This window comes from Protopterus annectens, chromosome 8.part0 (genome assembly GCF_019279795.1).
Source record: "Protopterus annectens isolate FY-2018-M chromosome 8.part0, PAN1.0, whole genome shotgun sequence".
In the NCBI taxonomy this organism is placed as follows: domain Eukaryota; kingdom Metazoa; phylum Chordata; order Ceratodontiformes; family Protopteridae; genus Protopterus; species Protopterus annectens.
In genome coordinates this window covers 1,002,376,968-1,002,403,485 of record NC_056741.1, presented here as the reverse complement: position 1 = coordinate 1,002,403,485, position 26,518 = coordinate 1,002,376,968, and the positions used below count along the sequence as shown (strand labels likewise).

The window sequence follows — 26,518 nt, the reverse complement described above, 5'->3', positions numbered from 1 at the left end:
TAAAACATAAACGTATGTCACTGACAACATGCAGTAGGACAGAAGTGCCAGGCTATAGGTTGTTTAGGAATTCAGAAAGAGCTGGGATAGCGGAGAAGAAGAAGGGCATCAGACCTGAGGTCAAAAAAGAAGCTAAAGAGGTGCAAAATCACATTAAAGGGGCAAGGAAGTTACCATAGTGAAAACACAGGGGGAGGTGGAGAAAGAGGTGAGTATACATTGATAAATTTAGTGTATTAGTCAAACAAATAATAAAATAAGTCCATCATATTAAATGAGGTGCAGGAGCTAATGACTTCCCCTATCACAGTACTTGAAAGTAATCAAACAAAGGGGAAAGTAGAGAGTGTATCGACACACTCTTTGGGAGCTACAAGGAATTGCTGTAGCAACTTTGAGATGTAATATCCTCTGAACCATGACCACGAATACATCACTAAAGAAACATATGCTTTACAACAACCTCAGACATAGATCTTCCATTCAGTTTGCTCAATCACTACACAACTGACATAACAGGGAGTTGTCCAAGGTGCTAGAGCATCAATAGAATCATGGGAGGTTACTACGCTAATGACCCCAGGGCCCTTACAAGCCTAGCCAGGTTCAACCCATGTTCCCAAGGATGTCTGGTTCAAGCAGACTCAAAAATCAGCACCCATTGCCCCTGTCCAAGAAGGACACAGGTGGAACCCCTAGGGTGAATTAATGGTTACCCATCCAATTGCCCAAATTACACTTTTATAGGACCAACAAGGGGTTTGTTTAACATGAATAGGAAGCTTGTTCCAAAGGTGGGGCAACCTCTGTGAGGCAAATCTATCTTCCCAGCAAGTTCTATTGATGTCACATACCAGGATAAGGTCCTTTGAGCGAGTGATCCATGTGCTATTTGACTTGTGAATATGCAGCATTTCCATTAAAGCTGGGTCAGAGATTGCTCCATATGCAAGGCACAGGTCACCTCTGAGCAGTCTGCATGACATAGCATAAAGTGACAATGATTTCAGTTGGTCTGCATAAGACAGATCTTGAAGACCCTGAATTTTCTTTGTAAGTAACCTTTGTGGTCTCTCCAATTGCTGCAGGTGTCCTGAAAAGAACATACCAAAGGGAGCATTGTACTCTGTTGTTGGCCTGATGAGGGAAGAGTACAGGGGGGTTATAACCTCTTTTTTTCTGGAGGCAATACCCTTACTTATCAGATGAGCAATATAAAATGCCCTTCTTACCACTGTGGTCAAAGTTAAGGTTGCTGTTGATCTGTGTGCTCAAATCTCTCACCACTCACTGTGCACTTAGGGTATTGCTATTGCTGTGGTAGTTTGCAGGAAAATCACCCTTGTTGAAGGGGATAATAATGCATTTTTTTGCATTAATTTAAGACCATGACTTTGGCATCAGTCGTTAGTCTGCATAAGGCCTTCTTGCCAGATTTTAACATCACTAGGGGTTCCAATAATTGCTCCCAGTTTGCAGTCATCAGAAAAATGTACCAGCCACAGTCCTTAGTTTTAGCTTGTACTTCGGCGAAGTAGATTTTGAGCAGTAGGGGTCCCAGTACCGATCCCTGTGGAACACCCCTGGTTATGGGTCTGCTGGTGGAGGTGTATTCTCCTATTTTGACAGTATGGGTTCTATCAGTGAGTCAGTTTGCAACCCACTTGACAATATATGGGTTGATACCCAGTTGGGTGAGTTTATCAATGATGCCTGAGGGGGACTGTGTCAAAGGCCTTGGCTAAGTCTAGTTAGGTTGTATGCACAGATTTGCCTTCATCTAGGGCTTTGGTGACTGTCTCGAAGAAGTCCACCAGGTTTAACAGGCATGAGCTCCCCTTGACAAAGCCAAACTGGGTGGGTTCAAGCATTTGGAGATTTCCTATATCTTTGTTAATAAGGTCCACAATGATTAATTCCATGACCTTTTAGATAACGCTGATCAGACTAATGTGTCTATACATAGTTCCCTGGGTCCATGGATTCACCCCCTTTGTGCAAAAGGATGATAGTTGTAGTTTTCCATTCTGCTGGGACAAAGCCAGTGCTTAGGTCGTGATTGAAAAGCATGTGCAGTGGTGATGCTAATTCCTGTTTTAACCCATGTAGAACACAGCCTGGGATGTTGTTTGGTCCCATTAGAGGCTGTGTTTTTGGCCTTGGAGAGGGCATTTAAGACCTGCTCCTCGAAGATACTAGGTGGGGGACAGATGTTAGTGTTGCTTTGGGGGTATATGTGGTGGGAACAGAGGAGTGAAATTTTCACTAAACCTGTCAGCCAGCAGGTTTGCTATATCCACAGGTTTTGTTTATGTAGTACCATTATCTACAAGTTCAGTGCAAATCTGGGCCTTACATTTGAGGTTAAAGATGTAAATAAAGAATGCCTTGTGATTATCTTTAGTTAGGGAAGCTAATCTGGATTTGTAGTTAGCTTTGGAGGACTTCACTAGGAGTCTTATTTGCTTAAGTTGAGGAGGGTGTGTTTCCAGTTTTAAGACCGTTCCTTCCTTCTCTTAGACAGACATTTCTTTCTCCTGTTGTATAGCCTATTAATGGCAGTTGTCCACCAGGCAGGTTTGTTTTTCCTTGATGATCTTGCTTTGGTTCTGTCAGGTACAGCAGAGTCAATACAATTGTACAGGTGCTCATATAAAGTATTAGTGTATAACTCAGCACAGGTGTCTGTTCCATCAGTGGGGGTTATAAAACTATTTATGCTGTTACATAATAGGTTGTAATTGGCTTTGTAGATGTTTTTAAGTCTAGTTGTTGCTAAGGGGGGGGGGGGTCTTGTGTTATAGCTACTTGTAGCGAGATTGATTTGTGGTCAGATCTCACAGGGATGGACAATCTGGTGTATATTTGAATCACATAGACAGTCAAATGAGAACAGAGGTAAATGAACCAACACATCACCCAGTAGAGGTACAATTTAAAATATATCACAGCAGGAAAATAGACTAGCATGAGAATAAAAGGTGAGGTACAAGGAAGTGAGATGTATTAATGTGTGATCTGAATCAGTCAGGACCACGCTGGGCGATCTGAAGCTCTAGAGAACCAGTGTGAAGTGACAGAGGTCTTGGACCAATGAGGGATTCAGCCAGCTCACACAGGACTGTATCACAAATAATAGAATTGTGGATATGGCTTTAACCAATGTGGAAGGGGTAAGGAATGCCCAGGTATCAATAAGCAGTGATCATGGGACTGTGTAAGTTGTGGAGGAAGGTTAAGAATACAGACAGACATACGACAGCATGGAAATTTAGCGTAGTAATGTCAAAGATTGTTTTACAGTCTGTAGGAAAACTGGTGTTAAGAAGCTTTCAAAATGGATAGGGATCAAATACAAAAGATTGTGAGAAAGGGTTTGAGAAAAATACAACAAATAAAAAAAAAGGAGAAAGTTGATGTGACTACACAAGAGTATGTAGTTAGCAATTAGAGCAAAAGATGGGCCACTCAAGACTCAAGAGAAAAAAGGCTGAAGAAGCAGAATACAGCAATGTATGCAGACGTTAAACAAATGAGGTGAAGACAGGCAAGCAAAAATCAAAAACTATGTGGGCAGAAAAGGTCAAGAAAGGCAAAAAAGGCTTTTTATGTATACAGCAGAAAAGAAGAAGGGAGGAACAGACCAGACCAGGATGAGCAAGGATAGCTGGGAGATGGAAGACAAGGTAAAAAAGTAGAGGTACTATATGAATATTTAATTTCACTCCTTGTCAAGGGTGATAGTGGATACCATTAGGATAGAAGGATATACAGAGACCAGAACACATTAAAATGAAGTTGAAAGGAAACTAACTGATCAAAGAGATATTAAAGCACAGCATTTCTTTGCATTGAGTTTTAAACCATGGCTTTGACACCAGTCATTTGTCTGTTTTAGACTGTCTTGGACGATGTTAATGTCTTAGGAGGATTCTATGACTGCTCCCAGTTTGCAATTATCTGCAGACTTGGTCAGCCAGAGGTCTTTGACATTAGCCTTGACTTCTGAGAAATAGATGTCAAAGAGGAGTGGGCCCAGCACAGAGCCTTGAGGGACTCCACTGGTGACTGGCCTCTTTGAGGAGGTGCTGTCATCAGTCTTAATTTCCTGTGTCTATCTGTGAATCAGCTGGCTGTCCTGCATGTTATATAGGGGCTTATGCCTGATTCTGTAAGTTTTTAACAATGCCAGAGGGGGTATTGTATCAAATGTCTTTGTCAGGTCAAGGTAGATGGTATGCACTGTTTTACTATCACCCATTGCCTTGGTGACATTCTCAAAGAAGTCCACCAGGTTCAGTAGGCATGACCTTTCTTTGACAAAGCCAGACTGGGATGGAGGCAGTGTCTGAAGGTCTCCTATGTCTTTGCTGATCATTTCCATGATATTTTTTTACATGGCTTTGCACATAAAACTGTTAGTAGTTTCTGGGATCTGTTGATGGTCCACCATTATGAAGAGGGATGACTGTCATAGATCTCCATTTTCATGGCATGAAGCCTGTTTTAAGACTATAGTTAAATAGTTACTACAATGGCTCTGACAGGTCATGTTTAGACTATTCAGGAGGCATCCTGGGATATTATTGGGGTCCACTGAGGCTGTGTTCTTGGCCTTAGTGAGTACAGACAGGACATGATCTCTATTTATAGTCAGAGTGGTTATGTTTGAAGGTATTTCTTGCAAGGTGGCTGGGGGTATGTGGGGGTCAAGTAAATGACATAGCAGATTCCACAGGTGGAGATGTTCAACAGAGCACTGCTAAAGGCACACATGATTAAAAACTGGAAGCATGTAAGACTGACATCCATATTGAATAGCAAGGAGCAGGAAAAAGTTGGGGCACTGCATGTCTTTTAACACAACAATAGTGATAAGGAAAGTCAAAGAATGAATACTAAGGGAAAGAGTGGTAACTTTGCTAGAGGACAGCTATTTCCATGATAGCAAAAACAGGATTATTCCTGCTAGGAATCTTAGTTAAACATAGTCCAGATAAATTAGGGGGTTATAGAACTTAACAGAGGACTACTACATATGTGGTTTACCTGGACTTCACAAATGCATTGCCTAATTCTCACACAGGTTGTTGCTAGGAAAACTGACTTATTCCTGGATTCACTGCTGTTCACGTATCATTATTTTAGACCTATATGAAGTTACGAAAATCAGGATAAGCCTCTTTGCTGATGTCACAAAGCTGAATACAACAATGGAGCTTGGAAGAAAAAATGCACTGGAATGTTTAAAAATCCATCTAAATGAAAAGTACGGTGGCATTTGAGGTTCAGTAGAGACAAATGCAAGTGTACTATGTATGAGTCTCAAAAATCATACAAAGTAAGAGATAGTAGATTAAAATTGTTGGAAAATAAGATAGAACAGGGATCTAAGGGTACTAGGTAAACATGGCCAGGACCCCAGGAGCAGAAAAAGAGAACCATGGTTAAAGGCAGATGTCTGGGATGTATCCTCAGGAAGAGAGATTCATAAAGCAAATACGCAATGGTTCATCTCTTCTAAGCCCTGGGTACACCACCTGGGAAACACACACAGAGAAGAAATCGGCCTAATGAAAAGAATCCAGAGGAAAGCCATCAGAAGAGTGACTGAGTTACAATGGGAATGGCATGATGGGAGAAGAGAATACCTCTAACCCTTCTCACTAGACACAAAATCATCGGAGAGACAGACACAAATTTACACCAGGATTGTTATGTATAGCCCTGCCTGATTTGAGAGGCAAGCATGATTACTTACTCAAAAAGGGAGGCATGAAGTTTTATGTGTGCCTACTCAATGGTGTATATGGCTAGGCATCTTACAAGCCTTGAAGGCACTTGCCCAGCATTGTTTCTATGTTACTATGATATGAAAGGATATGGAAGCACATCATTATGCTAAGGGAAAGTAAAGGAGCCACTCTTACAGATAGGGCAGGAGAAAGAGAAGAAGACCCGGGCAGTCATTTGTAGGGGTAAACTGCTCTCTTAGTTTATGAATGAAATGATTTACAGTAAGAGTTGAAGACCTAGGGAATGGAATAACAGAATGGGCTGTAAAGGCAGAACCCATGTAGGCATTCTGCAGGGCATGTGACCGGTGGAGAAAAGGTAAGAGGAAAGGCAGGGATGGAGACGAGTTACTTAATCTTTGATTTCTGTGTGACAGTTTTTCACTGTGATCAATTGTTAAGGTACAGCATTCATGATCTCTACTGGCTTGACTGATATATAAACATAGTGTCTACAAAGTAAATCATACTTAATTAACTGACATAAAACACTTTTTCACTTGATAATTAGTTTACATTTTACACATGTCCAAGAACTTTAGCTTTATATATACTAACTCTGCCCTCTCCCCAACAACTAAATATAAAGGCATACAAAAGCAAAATGAAAAAAAAATGATGGTTAAAGGAATTGATTTCATATTACAGAAATAACTAAGAACTAAGCCTGACATCCATATAGTAAGAGATATAAACTGTCATATATCAGAGAGTGTAAGAGAAATACATTGGCATATGATGCAATGACATGTACAAAAAAAAGTGTATGCCAACAAACCACATCTTGTGATGTTCCTCCAGTGTTCTATATCTACACCTTTCCTCTGGCATTGTATAGCATAAGACCTTATTGCTTCACATAGAGTTGTGCGATCTCCATTTGTAGCACATAGATCATAAATGCAGTTGTCAAAGTAGGCCTTTCCATCAATTTGGCTATGGCAAGCTCTAAAGGGGCCATCAGCATTTGTGATCATCCCACATTGAGTTAGTGAGCTATATTGGCTTTTGCTATATGCAGAACACACAGGCTCATCATTAGTAGCGAGACGTGAAATAGGCGAGTTTGGATTTATCCAACTGTTTCCAAAGCTGATTGCGTTCTGAGCCATTGAACCGTCTGGCATGATGAATTCATCACTGATGTCCCCATTATAGTTTCCACAAAGGCCACAAAGCTGCCCTGAGTATGTCCCAGGCAGTTCTACTATAACTAAGTGATTCCAGTCATATAACAAAGAAAGACCAAAATCCGTCTCAATAGTAGCCGCTAATCCAGTGTAGTAAATGTGGATAGCACCTGATTCAAGCAAAACTGGAAGATTCACAACAGATTCATCAACCTGCAATGAAATAAAAAAGAGCTTTATGCATTGAATTCTTCTGTCATTTAAAAATTATAAGAGAAGTGTAAAATATATAATTTATTTGGAATTTATTAACATTTTGTTTTTAACTAAAGTACTACAAACCCTATACCATTTGGGGTCTTGCAGGTTTAAAAACAATAAGTGAAAGAATTAGATGGCAACAAAAAGGTTAGATATGAATGAGTGACACTCATTTATTGATACCAGTTTATCACTAAATCATGTCACCTACAACAAAATACCCAGAAACAGGGCTGCATACATATATCCTGCACACATGTACCAAATACGATCTTTCTGAATGCCTGCATAGCTACTACCCGCCCCTCCTCCAGCCCACACAAACCTCCCCTTATTATGGTCCAATAAACATGCCAGTGACTGATACAGCTCTCATCTCAGACATATTACCTTTGTCTTATCAGCACAGCATAGCAAATCTGCTCAGTAAACCCTCATTAGCGAACCAGCACACTATCAGATATGTGCCCATTCATAACCATTTGGTCAGGGTCTTTGTATATGGGGAAATGACAGCTGCTCCTTGAATTAGCTCAACACTACATTCTGTAGTTCCAAGAGTTGATCTGTCCACAAATATTCCACTTGGTCATCCTTTATCAAAATGGCCAGCTATGTAGGTCTTCTGAAGAAGTCTAAATACTGGAGAAGTTACACATCTCTTTTGTTAGCAATGGAGGAACCTGGATGCAGTTTATCATTTGTGAGGTCAGATGCTGGTAATACTGCACTTTCAGGGGACCTGATATGAATAGAAGTGTTCACTGTTGATGCCTGTGTGTGTATGTTTGTGTCTTTCTGGGACCCATGCACAAATTTAGTTAAGATGATAAGGAAGCAAGGGGCAGACAACATTAAAGTTCTGGGAAGGCATCCCACTCATGCAAAGGCAGGGCATCCATATTCAACCTTCCATCTTTAAAAGCAAATCTTAATATTATAAGATATATTGGGCCAGAGCACCTCTGGGATCTCTCTCAGTTTAATTTCTCCAAGTCTTTTGGGTTTCTAATACCATGTTAGGAATGGACCCCTTGCCTAAGTCAAAGTATGATTAACGTTCATGAAATTAGTGTTGTTTCAATCTTTAATGTTAGCCAAACATGCTCTTCTTACAATGTGTCCAAAACTGACTCCTTCTACAATTCATGCAAGATTACATGTATCGGTAACATACAATACTACCTGCCTGAAGGAAGGCAGCCCACTGGTGCAGAGGCAGGGCATCCACAACCAGCTTTCCATCTCTAAAAGCGAATCTTAACATTATAAGATAGATTGAGCAAGGGAATCTCAGGGATTTCTCTTACCATGGGGGCAGGATCATATAGGTAAAGAAGTGTCACCTGGCAGATGCTGCATTGAGCAAACAGTGCCCAGAGGATGGTTGAGAGGAAGATGTACAAATATTTTGACATTGCTACAGATCTGCCCTTTAAGTATTACACAGGAAGTAAAACTATATTTGTGTAACAGTGGTGTCTCATAATGCTACTAAACCTTGTCATTCATTCATATCACATCTGGCTAGCAAAAAAGTTTTCAGGTGTTGTCATGTTAATCTACTAGGGAGCTGGGATCATTAGGATCTTGACTGCATGTTTATTAAGGAAGTGTCACATAGGCAAGTTCTGGAAACTGTTTGACACAAGAGTATTACATAGCAGGCTGAATGGGATTTGACTCTGCATTATTTGTAAACGGGAGATTCCATGGGGAAGTACTGAAGAGAATTCAAAAAGCAGAATGGCAGTACATATAGAAAAGACAAAAAAGATACTTATCTGTAAAAATCCATATGGATGAATGAACTAAGTAAACAACGCATGCACTCAAGTCACTCCACAACAAGTACGAATACGACTCTGTCATTGTCCATGCTGGAGTGAATGACTTGAGACGTACCTCCCTGGACTACATGAAAAGAGACATGGAACAGAGCTCTTGGATCATGTGACCCAGACAGGTATGACCCTAGCCCTGAGCAGCATCCTGCCTTTGCCCAGAATGACAATACCACAGTATAAGGACAAAATGATTGACTTCAACAATTGGCTAAGCTTCTGGTGTCATTCAAAGGGGATCCAGTATTTGTCTGCCTGGGAAGACATGATCGACAAACCACAATGCTTTGCCAGAGATGGTCTGCACCTGTCACCCCTGGGATTTAGGTTACTGGCTAAAGCTCTTGCCACCCCTATAGTGCCTTTTTTAGGCAAGGCTCAAAGGATAAAACTACCACCGTAACAGATACAAGCATGCAAAATCTGAAGGTAATGCTACTCAATGCTAGAAGTCTAAACCTCAAAATGCACTCTCTCGAGGCACTCCTAAAAATGGAGAACATTGATATCAGTGCAGTAACTGAGACCTGGTTCAAGGCTCAAGAGACCACCGCTGCAATACCAGGCTACAATTCTTACCACACTTTTCGGCCACAAAATCAAGACCGAACACTAAAGGAGGAGGAGTGTCCATATTCACCAAGGATATTCACACCTCCAGGCTAGTTGCCCAACACAATGCCTCTGAAAGTAAATAATGTGGGAAGAAATAGCCAGGGAATTGTTATGGCTAGGCTTGTATAGGCTATTGTATATTAAGATACAACCAAACACCCTCATACGGGGTGATTTCAACTACCCTGCCATTAACTGGGAAAACTACTCGAGTACCAACTCCTTTTCCCAACGGTTCTTGGAGTTCATAAATTCCAGTGCCCTGGATCAACTAATCCATTGTCCCACCAGGGGCTCCAATATCCTAGACCTGGTCATTACCAACATGGGAGATAGATGCTCCACACCAGTGATCACCCCCTCATTGGCCAGGTCTGACCATAAGCAAATCACCCTTGACATCCACATCCCACCCCCACCCCCCAGTAAGGAAACCTCCTTAAAAAAACTTCTCCAAAGCCAACTTCATGCTACTGAAGTCAGAAGTAACAAACTTCACGACACCCACGCAGACGGGATCTGGAAATTCGACTGCAGAATCCTACACTAAGGCACTGTATGAGCACATCCACTTGTGCATGAATCGTGCCATCCCAAATAGAACCAAGATGCTCTTCTCCAAAAAAAGGAAGCCAATCTGGTGGTCCCCTGCTATAAAGAAACTATACAACAGAAGGAAGAAACTGTTGCAGAAAAGAGGAAAATCCCAGGATGCAAAAAAACTCCCTCACCAGCCTCAGTAAGAAGCTGAGATTCCACTGTTGCAGAAAAAAGGAAAATCCCAGGATGAAAAAAACTCCCTCACCAGCCTCAGTAAGAAGCTGAGATTCCTCATCAAATCCTCAAAAGCTAGTTACGAAAATAAAATTGCCAAAGATTCCAAAGACAACCACAAGGCATTCTATAGTTATATCAAGAATCTAAATGGCAATGCTCAGATCTGCTCTGAGCTATAACAGAATGGCATTAAATATACTGATCCCAAGGATATTGCCAATATCCTGGCAGATCGATTTACTGCCAACTTCACCCCTCCTCTCACCCCCTAAAGGGCCCATCTCAATACCAAAAGATTGCCAAATTCCGGTAATCATGGCCACACAGGTAGAAACCAAAGCTAAAAATACAGCATCCATGAGACCAGATGACATCCCAGGCTGTGTACTACATGAACTACAAAATGAACTGGCACCTCACCTAAGTGTCATGTTTAATCATAGCCTCACCTCAGGCTTCGTGCCCACTGAGTGGCACACAGCTACAGTTAACCCGCTCCACAAGGGAGGTTCTGCCTTGGATCCCGGAAACTACAGTCCCATCAGTCTGACAAGCCTGATCTGCAAGGGCATGGAATGCATTATCATGGAACTTATAAACAAAGACATTGGCAACCTTCAAACACTGGACCCCACCCAGTTTGGGTTTGTGAAGGGCCAATCTTGTCTCCTGAATCTGACTGACTTCTTCAAATCAGTCTCCATAATTGTGGACAAGGGTAAGGTGGTCCACACAGCCTATCTGGACCTTGCCAAGGCCTTCGACACCACCCCCACTCTGGAATCATAGATAAACTTACTAAGCTGGGCATAAATCCCTATATCGCTTGATGGGTTGCCAACTGGCTTACTGACAGAACCCAGACTGTAAAAGTAGCCAACTCCAAATCCAGCTCAAGACAAGTGACAAGTGGAGTACCTCAAGGTTCAGTCCTGGGACCACTCTTGTTTGGCATCTACTTCTCTGAAGTACAGGCCAACACTAAGGGACTCTGGCTAACAAAGTTCGCAGATGACTGCAAACTGGGAGCCATTATTGAATCCCCAAATGATGTGGATATTCTACAAAAGGGCCTTACAGAAACAGATGCCTGGTGCCAGAGCCATGGGCTCAAGCTTAATGCCAAGAAATGTATAGTTATCCCCTTTGGAAAGAAACATGTACCCATGAATTACCACATAGGTGGCAGGACACTAAACATCAAAAGTGTGATGAGAGACTTAGGGACACAGGTGGACAGTGGTCCCACTTTCGATAACCACATCACCACAACAGTCAGGAAATCCTTCTATGTGGCACATCTCATCACTCAGGGCTTTTCATTCAGACAAAAGGAGGTCATTGTCCCACTGTAATCATCTCTCATTAGACCCATTATAGAGTATAATGCCCCGTTTGGTATGTACCTCACAAGACATCTCCAACAGCTGGAAAGGCCACAGAAATACCTCACTAAAAGAATCACAGGCCTAAAGTAGATGCCATATGCTGACAGTCTAAAAAAACTCCAGCTATACTCTGTGGCATATCGTCTACTCAGAGGCGATCTCTGCGTAACATGCAAGGCCATGTCAAACCCTGAGCTGTTGGACATGCTCCACTTAAAGAAATCCCAATCCCTCAGAGCCACACACTCCAGGGATCTAAACCTTGTCATCACAATGAACAAAACATGCTGGAGGGATAGGTTCCTGACCCAGAGACTCCCCATATTCTGGAATAGACTGCCCATACATGTCAAGTAGAGTGCCTCATTGGCCCTCTTCAAAAGGAACCTTGATGATTGGATGGGAGATAGGAAATTCACCCCGGGGATCGTGTCAGTCACCCTGCTAGACAGGGGTCCAGAGAAGTAAATCTTGTGGGAAGAAATATCCAGGGAATTGTTATGGCTAGGCTTGCATAGGCCCTAGGGCCAATAGCTTAGTACCAACCTATGAACCTATAACCTAAGTACAAGTAAAACTAGCAGTACATTACTTTTCCGAAGTACAAGCAAACACAGGAGGGTTATGGCTGACAAAGTTTGCAGATGACTGCAAACTGGGCGCCATAGTAGAAAACACATCTGACACAGATATCCTTCAGAAGGGTCTCACAGAAACGGATAACTGGTGCCAGAGCCACGGCCTAAAGTTAAATGCCAAAAAATGCATAGTCATACCCTTCGGGAAAAACAAGGTTACCCCTAGCTACCAAATAGGTGGCAATCCACTGAGCACAGAAGAAGTTATCAGGGACCTGGGGACCCAGGTTGATAGTAGTCTGTCATTCGACACCCATGTAGCTAAAGTAGTTAGGAAGACCTTCTACATTGCCCACCTTATCCTGAAGGGATTCTCATCTAGATCAAGAGAGGTCATAGTCTGCCTTTACTCAACACTCATCAGAACAACGATTGAGTTCAATGCCCCATTCGGAATGTATCTGACCCGACACTTGCAGCAGCTGGAGAGGCCACAAAGTTCCTCACCAAAAGGATAAAGGGTCTCAAAATCTGTCCTATGCTGCCCGACTGAAAGAACTCCAGCTCTATTCAGTCGCTACGCTTGCTCAGAGGTGACCTTTGCCTAACATACAAGGCCATGTCAAACCCAGATTTGATGAATATGCTTCACCTCAAAAATCTAGATCCATCAGAGCCACAAGGCGGAGACTTAAACCTTGACACGGCTATTAATAGGACGTGCTGGAGGGATAGATTCATCACCCAAAGACTCCCTATGCTGTGGAACAAAATCCCGGTACATGTGAGGCAGAGCACCTCGCTGGCCTTGTTCAAGAGAAATCTTGACCAATGGATGGGAGATCGCAGATATACCCCAGGGATTACCTCAGTGTCACTGCTCGACAGAGGCACAGAAAAATAATGGGTATAGTTCCCCATACTAAAGGGGTGGCCTAAGCCACAAAACGATGGGCTAGGCTTGTAAATGCCCTCGGGCAGATAGCCTAGTATGAACCTATGAACCTATGAACCTATTACTAGGCTAATTGCCCATGAGGCTTTATTAATCTTACCCATACTTTCACAATTCTGTCTGACATGATTTGATATCCCAGGGTATTTTTTAAGTCTTGAATATAAGCTTGGATGAAGGGTTGCCAAGCATTTACAGACTACCTCTTTCCATAAAGCGGCATCAGTGACAAACCAGGGATTAGATGGAGGTTGTGGGAATCAAACCCATGACTGTTGAAAGGTCTTGATCCGGCAGCACAAAGTCCAACTCTTAAGTGTCAAATGGACTTAGATAAAAACAACAGGTTACAGGTTAAAAACTTTCAAACTTTTGGACTATATGATTCCTTCTTCTGGAGTTTACAAGCTGTTATAAGATGCAACTTTTTATATGAATTGCTATTCAAGTGAAAATAGCTACATTATATTTTATTTTTTTTATTTTATTTATTTAACATTTGTTGACTGGGAAAGTCTGACTAGGTTCCACAGATCCTGTTTTCAGCAGAGGCCCGGGGAGAAATGCTCCAGAAGCATGTCTTTAGAATGTGGGAGGAAACCCACGCGAACGCAGGGAGAACATGCAAACTCCACACAGAAGGCACCCCAGCCGAGAATCGAACCGGAGAACCTCTTGCTGTGAGGCGACAGCATTAACTGCTGCACCACTGCACCACCCATTATAATGTAGTTAACTCCAGTAGTTTAGTTTATGCAGAAATGAAGAGAGCAGAGACAGAATATCATATTAATCTTATAGGCTACTAGTGTTCAGTCAGGAGCACTTTAACTTTTTTTGCAGTGTTTTGCCACTACTGCCTACTGACCATCTACCACCACAGTCATATGGCCCATTTAATCCTTATTACTAAGGTGATGGTCAGCTAAGTGGGGTCAAAATTTATCCAGCTATTGCTGTGATTTTTGATTTTTACCAAAGCCCTATCCCCCGTGGGTGGTACAGCGGTAGCATTGTTGCCTCACAGCAAGAGGTTCTCCTGTTCGATTCTCAGCTGGAGTACCTTCTGTGTGAAGTCTGCATGTCCTCCCTGTGGTTGAGTGGCCTCCGAAAGGCATGAGTGAATGGGCGTGCCTTTGCTGAAGGTTGGGTGTCGGGCTGGTAACTTGGCACCATAAAAATCAACTGCCAATCATTAGAGGACTGGGGTTCTGCTGTGGTGACCCCTAACCAGGAAAAGTCAAAAAGACAAACAACGAAAGCCCTATCCCCTTTCTTGGCTACATGAGGGGACAGTGCATATAATGGTCTGCCTTAGCTGATTATTCGTCACTTTTATGACGTTTGTTACCAGCCAGCAGCATTTCTTTCTAGTTCTCAAGAACAGGTGTGCAACTTTTAGAGAAGTAGTATAGAAATATGGTGGTAGAGACTTCAATATTAAAGCTCTGTGCATCTGAGTGCTGTAATGTGTTCACTATGAATGTATATTCTGTACTGGAGTAATATCCCATCTAGATTTGCTACACTGCCTTACAGCCAATGAGTGTCATGATAGGCTCTGGCTCCCCAATGATCCTGGATAGGATAAAGCAGGTATCCAAAACTGAATGAAGGAAACTAGAAGAATGTCCAAAAATCCTGGACAACACAGTTCTTAATTGTGTTTACATTTCACAATGTATGAGTCTTAATTATGCAATATCTAGTGATCTAAAACATAGCTTCTGACAACTGTGCCTTAAATGGAGAAATGTATATAATTATAATAAGATATACAATATTGGAAATATAGGTGTATCCTTCTGTTGCTTTTAGGTCCATATAGTCATACATTCATAGGTTAATAATACACTATTGATCCAGATGACCATTCGTACCCTAGCCACAATATCCCAAGTTATAAGTACCCATTGGCACCTCCTACTAACTTTTCTGTCAAGGATTCTTCTTCCATCTACATTTTATTGCCCCACATAGATTCTTCTTCATAGGTGGGGTTGAACATAAATTATATAGGATATGCTCCGTGTAGAACTTCAGACATGGCACTGCTTTTAAGATGTGGTGTAGTAGAAGTCATTTGTACAGTATTTGTCATACTGTATTCAGACTTTGTATCAGAAATGTCTTTCCCTCTTCTTTTTAAGGATTTTTTCTATCACTGACTCATCTTTATTACTTCCATTGGAGATGGGGCCTCTGAGTTACCTCTCTGTAAAATGTATTGAAATGTTTTGCCTTTAGCATGACAGATATTAATGTTTTTCTCATGGCCTCTCCATGTTTATACTTTACTACTTCTCTTTCCATAATATGCATGTACTTATTTATTTTAGAATTGCACCTATTTTTTTATTATTTGTTTGATTGTTTGGTGACTAAGTATTTTCATTAGGATTATCAAGGTTTCCCCTTTTCTGGTGTTAAAAAAATGAGAAGTTAATACATATAATAGCTATCAGTTGTAAATGCCACCAGAAAATGCCATGACTAGCAAAACAGGATGATAATTTAGGGAAAACATAAGTACATAAACCTGGATTGTGTGCTATTAAACTAACATAAGGGGAGAAGAGAGACATGCCATCTCTGAGCCTGTTTCATCTACAGTTCTTTATAAATAATGTGTATTTTAACTACAGCTTTTGTGAAAATGTACATTTAAGTTGGAACCTTTAAAACTTACTGTCCATGACAAGAAACAGTCACTGAAGTATTTTGCAATGCTTAAAGATAACTGGACTTGGTTACTTTCTAAGCTTTTATTACAGTGCTTTTTCTTGTTTTTTTCATTTAGCAGTTACTTTTTTTAGAACTGCAACCTTTGCTGATCAAAGATTATTTCAAAATACGACTACTAAAGTCAAGAATGCACTGACCAATAGTGATGGTTTGAAAGGCAACACAACAGCAGTGTCGATACTTAATTATTTCTTACTAAAATATTTAAAACATTTGAAAATTACCTTCACTCTGCCATACTCTCCAACAGACATCTTTATTTCATGATTATAGATGCTGAGTTGCACTTGCCGAGTCCATGACACACTTGTACTTCCTCTATTGTCATTTGTTACACTGATGGAGAAGTTCGTAAGGCTGTCTGATATTCCACAGTATTTGCTCAGGGTGTATGTATATGTTCCTTGGAAATCAAAGTAAAGCTGATCAAAAGTACTATAATGGGGATCACCTGATACCCAGCATGTTCCATACTGCAGTGGGTAGCAGCCACGGACACCATTCATTATCTTGCAATCTTCATACATAGAGCATTGATAGCTTTGACATTGCATTCCAATATCGGCATTTGTGCATCTACATTTAGCAGAGCAGTCTTCATTTAGAATGAGTTCTTCTCCGATACTAAAGTAGTGGTCTTGATAAAGACAGCCACACTGATTCAAAGGAATGCATCTTCCTCCACTTAGAATATAGCCATTATTACAAACACAGCTCTCCCTGCAGGGCTGATCGCAGTACAGAGGGGCCGTTGAATCTGCACAACTTGCAGGGCAGGCAGTAGCACACGACTCATAATGGCTGTTTTCTGGGCATGTGATCTCTGTAATAATAAATGCAAAAATGTTGTACCACTTAATGCTCTCTTTTAGTTCAGTAAGTTATTATGTGAACCACCATATCAAAAACAGAATAATAACTAATAGAATTAATTATCTGATTTCATTAATAAGTTCTGGATTTGTAAAAATACCTACCGAGTTTCTTATAAAAATAACAGGTGATAGTGTAGTAACTTTGAATTATGTATTAATAGAGCAACAGTATTTTATGTTAATGGTTAATCATAAGTAATCAGCAAAACATTTATTTTACAATAAAATAAATAGTACTCCACAGGGTAAATGTCCCATTGCCAAGAATCAATAAAATCAATAATCCACAATAAAATGCAGGAACGAGACAGCCAGGCACTCCATTTTCTTCTTTGACCATAAAAATATATGTTTATTCAGGTAGAAATATGAACAATCCTAATAAAGGATGGTCTTTTTAGTATTGTATTATATGCCTTTAAGTTAATTGGGTTTTAATTGCTCATGCGTATGATTGGGTTACAGAGATTTGAGTTTTGTATAAAATGAGATGTAACTGATTTTTGTTAGATGGTCTGATGAAGCTTTTTAGTGAAAGCGCTTACCACTGTTGATGTTTCTACCTGAATAAACATATTTATATGGTCAAAGAAGAAAACGGAGTGCCTGGTTGTCTCGTTAAAACATTTATTTTGTTTACCTGACAGGATGACAAAATGAAACAGTAAGTAGTTACTTAGAGGTTAGGGGTCGCCACAGCAGATAATCTTGTCCTCTCATGATTGGCAGTGGAGTTTTACAGTGTCGAGTTGCCAGCCCGGCACCCAACCTTCCACAGAAAGCACGCACATGCACCCACTCACACCTAGGGCCAAGTTAGAGTGTCCAAATCCATCTGCAGCATGTCTTTGGGATGTGGGAGGAAAACGGAGCACCTGGAGGAAACCCACATGACCACAGGGAGGACATGCAGATTCTGAACAGAAGGCAACCCATCCGAGGATCGAACCGGAGAACCTCTTGCTGTGAGGTGGCAATGATAACCACTGCACCACCGTGGCCACCCAGAGGTTTCACAGGGACTATGAAATATTAATAGGATCTATTGTTTTATTAGCCTTTTTCTAACCATTTAATAACAATTTGTTAATAACATCACATTTAACAAGTTTCTTTGTGCACTATGGATGCCCTGATTGCTAAAAGGATTGGGGAAAAGAAGTACTGAACTCTTTCAAATTAAATTCCAGATTCTAACTACAGGACTCTCTACAGAGAAATAAAAGCAAGAAGGTATATATTAAGAAGGTGTATGAGTAAATCAGGGGCATTTTATATACACCTGAGTTACTGGAACACTGCAGCAGTAAGATACTCATACCACCCAAAAGTCCTCACATTACTTCAATGTTAGTCAACTATAAAAATAGGCATCTTGGAGATATAGTGTAGACTTTACTTGCAGCATCTGTTTTTGGGAATTAGGTAGTCTGATCCTCTCCCTAAATGTCTGTCCAGCCTCTATGGCAACTAAGTATTTTTCAGAGAATTTGCCAGCCAAAAGTAAAAGTGACCATGTACAGTTTTGTCTGTTTAGTTTTTCAGCTTCAAGGTATCACAGAATCAATATGCATATCTAGATCACAGGATATCAGACCATATGACAATGACCCCCCTTAAACTACTTGACCTTGTATCAGAAAAGAACTTCGGTTTGCATATGAAAAAGTACCCATCCCATGCCAACACATCCATGCAAACATCCCAGGGACAATAAAGATACAGCTTCATATTTTATTAATTTAATGACTTATTTATCTACCATTGCTTTGTAATCAAGTGCTCATATCAACTGGCATGTTTATGTGTTCAGACAACTACAACATACAATTAATACTGAATAGTTATTTTTAAACACATAATTTCACATTTGCTTGGTCATCTCCTGAAACAACTCATTGTCTAACTCAGAAAGTGGACTTTACCTCATCTGAAACAATGACCTATTTTATATCATATCACATGACCGCAGTCATGGAACCCACCCTGTATCTTGTCAGCCCATTCATTCCTCCTATAAAGGCTACAGCCAGCCCTATTTGATCCCTAACCAGGAAGAGAGCCCTATTGACCATCCATTCCCAGTTTGGAGACCACATTATAACTCTTGCATTCTCTGAGTTGATGAGTCAAATGATATGGAAAAGGCTGTCATGTGTTCACATGAATCCTCTCTCCCATGCTGCTATGCATCCAATAATAATCTAATTAGCATTTTTCATGTTAATTTTAAGCACAAGCTTGTCAGCCTGGTGTTAACTCCATGTTACATGCTTATGAATCGGACTTTTAATCAGGACAGGGTCCTTCACTTTTCTCAAAACAAGACAGAACATCCCTGAAAAGTCTCATAGCCACTAAGAACAGTGAAACGTCCTAAAGTCTTTATAAAAATGCTTACTTTTTTCTTTCCCAAAATATGTATTTTTTTAACTTAAGGATTTTTTTTCCTCACTAAAGATCTTTGGACCTTTTATAACTGAAGGTCATGTTTAGTTTTGCAACAAACAGTATGATATTCAGTGATGGGACAAATTGGTATATCATAATGAAATAATAACTTTTCTGTTTTTTATTTTTTTTGGAAATGACTTTGAGTGACATATGGATAACTCTGTTAGCTTTTCAGATCACAGTTGTCAAACATTGTTCAAGGTTGAGTTTGTCATGCAACAATATCCTACAATCTTTGATGTACAAATTTTAGAGTATGTATCTGTTTTGCACTCGTCGTTTCTTAATATTGGACGATAGACTACTGTCATCGGACAAGAATATAAGTTATCCTACCCTTCTTGTAGTGCTTTTTCATCCTTAGGTAATCAACTATATGACCAAGCCTGCAGTCATCTATATATTCATTTATCAAACTGTTTCCTCCTTTCCTAAGATGATACAAGATTTTAAAGATTAGAGGCCCAGCACAGCAGTTTGTGCTATACTTCTGGTCTTATAAATAGGATCAGACTGAACATTTCCCACTCAAATCTATATTCTTTAGGTTGCATGCTGTTTGCCAAATTAAGTAATGAATTAATTACACATCTTGCTGTGTAAAATAGACCTTAGCCAGGTCAGGATATGCTGTTTGAGCTTTAAGGCTCTTGTGTAATGCAACTCTAAACTATTCAAGGAGTATTTGTCAGTGTCACGTATTGGCTTGAACTATAGATAAAGTGCAGTGATATTTAATAAATATGTGTGGTCAGTAAAATGAGAAAGTATTAAACAACTGTCAATGGGAAATTAAGTCAATAATCTATCAGTGCATTGAAAATGTTATGCTATATAAGTTTACATGTGGTAGGCAGTAAATTCCTATCCAAATATTTCTCACAGACCTGCTGATGTGTGGAGCACTGTTTAGTAAAACAAGCCACTAAACAACATTATATTAAATGTGAAATCTTCTCTGCTAACTCTGTTAACATTGCATTGCTGGAAATATTGTTGCATTCTGGATTAAAAGTACTCTTACAGTTTCTAAGAGCACAATTTCTGAATTGTGGTTTTGCAGCTTGCTTTGCTCTGGAGAAATGCTTGCTGTTTTAACTTGTTTTCACTTAATGAGCTGATCTAACTTGCTCAAAGCACTGGTATACAGCTTATGTATTAACAGAATGACACAGGATGAAGTTGCAGTTTTAGTTACAATAACAAAACAAAGGGTTTTTCATCATAATAAGTATATGCCATCTAAGAGCACATTAACAACATCAAATTAACTAATCAGAACAAAATAAAGGTCATGCTGCTAAATGCCAGGAACTTAAACCAAAAACTGCACTCCCTGGAAGCACTTCTATCACTAGAAGATGTAGATGTCTATGCAGTCACAGAAACCTGGTTTAAGGTCTCAGAGAGTACCCCAGCCTGCAAGGCTGCAATACCTTCCACACCTTTATACCACAAAAGGAACGTGTGAAAACCAAGGGAGGTGGTGTTTCAATCTATATTAGAGATAAATTCACCTCACGTCTAGTTAGACTGGCCAATTCCATGGAGTTACTCCAGGTCCAGGTTACAGTGGGTGAGACCTCCATTTAAGTCCTAGCCAGTTATAGATCCCCCTCCATGGGTCACAACACCCACAAAGCCTACTTATCCAAACTAAAGGCAATCCAAATTTTACCAAACACACCGGTTATGGGGGATTTCAATTATCCCACCATCAACTGGGAAACTTACTGTACTCCAAATTTGCTAGCACAAGAGTTCCTTGACTTTATGAATTCAAATGCCCTGGAGCAAATTTTCCATACCCGACAAGAGGAACAAGCATTGTAGATCTGGTCCTCACAAACATGTTAAACAGATGCACTGCTGCAACTGTTGGACACTCATTAGTTAAAACGGACCACAAATCAGTTACCTTCAAACTGACACTAACACCAGAACTCACAAAGGGTGAAATCACTCTATAAAATATTCACCAAGGCAAACTATACCCTCCTAGGTGAAGGTATAAATGCATTCCAAGCCCCATCCCAAGCTAAAAGTGGTAACTATGCTGAAGATACACTAAAGCCCTGTACAATCACTTGCATAAGTGTATAAACTCAGCTGTAGCAGATAGAATGAAAGCCAGAGCCCCAAGTAAAATCAAGCTGTCATGTTGGACTTCCAGAGTCAACAAACTCTACAATAAATGCAAAACATTGTTGTTCAAGAAAACACAAACAAGGACCCAACAATGGAAAAGCACCCTCCTCAGCATTACTAGGCAAATAAGACAACTTGTCAAATTGTCCAAGAGCTCCTTTGAGAGAAACCTAGCAAGTACTAGCAAGGATAACCACAAGGCCTTTTACAACTATGTACATAACCTAAAGTGTAGGCCCCAAGCATATGCAGAACTGGTGACCAATGGTATCTCACACACTGACCCCACAGAGATAGCAAACCTGCTAGCTGATAGGCTTGGTGAAAATGTCAGTCCCTTATCCCCTCTTAACTTACAACAAATCCTCCCCCAAACCCTACCCCCCACCTTACATATCTGAAGAGCAGGTCCTCAAAGCCCTGTCCAAGGCAAAGAAGATGGCTTCTATGGGATCAGATGACATCTCAGACTGCCTTCGAACAGGCTGAAACATCAACTAGCTTCACCGCTATGTAGCCTTTAATCATAGCCTAACCACAGGGTCTGTTCCTGCAGAATGGAGAACAGTTATTCCCCTCCACAAAGGTGGCCTAGCAACAGACCCGGGGAATTACGGACCCATAAGGCTGACCAGCCTCATCTGTAAGGCCATGGAAAGTATCATTATGGACCTCATAAATAAAGACATAGGTGACCTCCAAACCCTGGACCCTACCCATTTCAGCTTCCTGAAGGGTAGATCCTGTCTGTTAAATCTGGTGGCTTTATTTAAAAGTGTGGCCAAGGTCACTGATGATGGCAAATCTGTGCACACAGCATATTTTGAGTTGCCAAAGGCTTTCGACACAATCCCACATTCAGGCATTACTGACAAACTTAGGAAACTAAATGTAAATCTCTGTTGTAAGATGGGTTGCCAATAGGCTCACAAGCAGGACACACACTATCAAAGTGGGTGACTCCTCATCAACCAGCAGACCTATTACCAGTGGGGGGACACAGGGGTCGGTGCTGGGCCCTCCTACTGTTTGGTACGTACTTCTCAGAAGTTCAGGTTAAAACTAAAGGGTTGTAGTTGACCATGTTTGCAGACAACTGCAAACTAGGTGCAATCAATGAATCCCTAAATGTCAGTATACTCCAGGATGGTCTCACATAGACCAACGACTGGTGCATTAGTCATGGTCTCAAACTGAATGCACAGAAATGCATTATCGATTGATATATACAAATATCTGGACCGCTCGGCCAATCAAATAAGACAAGAATTTAACTTACCTAAAAATTATCTTGTTATTTTGAGACAAATTAGAGAACTTGCTATGAGCTACTTTATAAATTTTAAACCTGAAGATGAAAATGTTAATAAATGCTTTGAGTTGTGGCAAGCCCTCCAACAGGATATTAAATATATAACAACAACAAATAAATTAATTAAAGACTTTAAATTTCATGATAAAATTCTGTTATCCAACTATTGGAAAGAGAAAATTTTAGTGACAGACAAAAGTAAGATGTTAAAAGCAATTGACCTTACTATCAAATCTACTTCTCTTCAAAAAGTGATGTATACCCAGTTGATGATATGGAATAATGCATATTATACACGCCTTACCCTGCATAAATTTAATTCTAAAATCTCTCCAACTTGTCCATACTGTAAAAATCAACCGGCTGATCTTCTTCATATGTTCTGGAGCTGTAAATGCATATATAAGCTTTGGAATTCCCTTAAGATTCAACTTCAGAAGATGGATTACCAAAGTACAACGTTGTCGTGGAAATTTACGATTTTACATATTCCTCCGAAAGAACTGCCTAGATCACTAAGTACTATAGATATATTAATATTTTTCTGTTAATGAAGCTTTATATAGCCACTAATTGGTTAGACCCATCTAAAACATCTTGGGAAAGCTTTAGAGTTTTGGCAACAAGGCATATATTAGCTCGGATTCATGTCAGTACATCGACATTTCAAAATAACGAAAGTCACTATTTCGAAACAAAAGCATCGACAGTTGAAAACATCGACAGTACATGTATACGAAAGTACAGTGCTAACATGGGTCCTGCAAGGGGGAAGTAAAGGATATGATATTGCAGAGTTTAGTATGGGTACAGTATACTTCCCCCTTGCAGGACCCATGTTAGCACTGTACTTTCGTATACATGTACTGTTGATGTTTTCAACTGTCGATGCTTTCGTTTCGAAATAGTGACTTTCGTTATTTTGAAATGTCGATGTACTGACATGAATACATTAGCTCATAAACTACTCTTAAGTACGAATAATAAAAACATTAATAATCCAAAAATTTGGGAACAGATATTTAATATTATATTAGCATAACATTTTTAACTTGAAGGTATTCACATTTATAAACTTGCTTGGAGAGAATTTTGTATTTAAACTGTATATTACTGGAAATATTATTAACTACTTTTTGTTTTTTCTCTATTCTTAATGTTTACATGGAAGCATTCTTGTAAATATTGTATATTTGTTTGGTGTGATAGTGATATTAGTAGTTTTTTGTTTTGCATTTTTTCTTTTAAAATTTTGTGTTTGTTTTTACTTGTGTATGAAAATAATATAACAATAAAGATTTATTATGGAAAAAAAAAAGAAATGCATTATCATTCCCTTTGGCACAAACAATGTCCCTTCACACTATCAAAGCAATAACAATACCCTATGTACCCATGAAGTGGTAAGGGACCTGGGATCACAGGTTGACTGTGACCTTAACATTGAACACTACATGTCTACCATTGTAAGGAAAGCTTTCCACATAGCTCACTTGATTAGTAAAGGCATCACCTGAAGAGCAAAAGAGGTTATAACCCCCTATACTTGGCACTTATCCAGCCCATAATTGAGTATAATGCCCCATTTGGTATGTACCATACTAAGTACCTACAGCAATTAGAGAGACCTCAGAGGTTTCTAACAAAGAAGATCAAGGGCCTCCAGCATGTGGCTTACACAGACCCACTAAATTCCCTGTCACTATACTCCACATCATGTAGACTTCTTAAGGGAGACTTATGGCCTACATAGCAACCCCCAAGACCCAAACCTAATAAACTTACTGCATATCTGTAAATCAAATGGGTCTATAGCTACCCATTCCAGGGACTTAAATATGGCCTGTGACTTAAATAGGACATGCTGGAGGCACAGATTTATTTCCCAGCGACTAAGACATCTTTGGAACAGTCTACCAATTCATGTGAAACAGAGCACCTCTATGACACTGTTCATGAGGAACCTGGATGAGTGGATGGGACACTGTAAATTCTTACCAGGGATAGCCCCCACAACCTTCTTGGACTTGGGCAGTCATCACTAAATGCAATCTTGGGTACTGACAAGTACCTGTATGATATTACATTGGGTTGAAACAGCTAGGCTTAAAATGACGACCGTGTCAATAGCCTAGTAATCTCCTATGATCCTATGATCCTGTGATATTGAAAGGATATTGAAATATAAAAATTATACATATTTACGAGAAGGCATGGTGGATGACATCAGTGAATATTAATAGCCAAATGCAGGCAACATTATTTTTTACCTTAATTTTCTATGAGTACTATATCATTGTGGTTGTTTGTAAGTAGAGTGTACAGGCAGAACATTAAAGCACTGGACTTTTTTTTTTAATGTTGATCTCGTACTCCTCAATCAAATTATGTATGTCTAACACCACTTTTCTGATAACTTGTATGCCTGTTACTCAAGCTTGCCAGCTCCATGAGCATAAAGGGATAACCCCCTGACCACAGACCAGTCAATCCAAGTCTGATTAGTAGATCAGGCACCTGCTGGAGCTATTGTAGGAAAGGAAAGGATAGACACAGCTTTGCCAGCTCATCTCCTTGGGGAAGGGTATGAGAGTACAATAACCTGGCTGCATGGTCCTTAGAACAGAGATCCTAGAAGACCACTATCTGCAATGGGGCAGGGATGTTCTTAGGGTTATGTCTCATATCTATTGTGGAAGTGTGCGACATACCATTGCTGATGCCCCTGCAGGCAGAACCCTGTGTGTGTGAAGTGAGGTAGAGCAGCAAACAGCAAAGCCCCAAAACCCCCTAAATGGCTGCCTCAGTGATGACAGTGATGACCTATCATGGATGTCTCTTACCCCAGAGATAGGGAATGAATGGGCCAACTGACTAAGAAAATGACTGATGATCAACAGGAAGCAGGGGACAAAAACTGCCAAGAAAAGGCCATATGACCAAAGCTTTTTTGTTCTTTTTACCATTTTTAGTACCTTGTAATCATTCTGCAAGTTGTTATATAAACCAGCAATATGCTAAAATATATTTTCCTTGTTTCTCCTAATTTCTAGGGCAATCTGGTACAGAGAACTTTGACTTGTGTAATATAGTAATCAGCTGATGTGCACTTAAGATAGAACATATTCATTAATAGCAAAGCACTACACCAGAAATTAAAAATGAAGGTGTTCCATAGGTGTCAGTACCATCATCCCTACTCTTCTCCATGTATATAAATAATCTCCCTGCACACTACTCACAACATCCAGTTCTACTTTAAGCAAACAACATGATAATATACCAGACAGGAGCTTATGCTCATACACACTTAAAATAAAAACAACAACTTGAAATCGACTTTGATCTAGAAACCTGATCTTAAAAAAAAAAATTGGCACCATTCAAAAGTGAATTCTCTTTGATCATAAAAAAATGGCGACAGAAACAAGAACATGTGAAAATAAACAGATAACAAAGCACATAGTCCACCTTATGAACTATTAGCAGAACACTGACTAATGAAACAAAAAACATTTAGCACTTTCATTTTTCTTACATGAACTTCATCAGAATCAAGAAAGAACTGAGCTGGCATATACAGAGGTACAAGCCACTCACATGCTTATTATATTAATACTATTTTTTAAAAGCATTTTTGA

The 26,518-nt window shown here is 40.0% G+C and overlaps 1 protein-coding gene across 1 annotated transcript in view; it reads right to left on the bottom strand.

The window, feature by feature from the left end:
- Nucleotides 1–26,518, bottom strand: part of LOC122808385 (alpha-tectorin-like) — a 209,722-nt gene that overhangs the window by 35,707 nt on the left and 147,497 nt on the right. Inside the window, exons 9-10 of the mRNA XM_044079351.1 lie at nt 16,313–16,911; nt 6,574–7,138 (exon numbers count right to left, since the gene is read on the bottom strand). Of these exons, the coding sequence (XP_043935286.1) occupies nt 6,574–7,138; nt 16,313–16,911 (1,164 nt within the window). The remainder of the gene's footprint in view (nt 1–6,573; nt 7,139–16,312; nt 16,912–26,518) is intronic.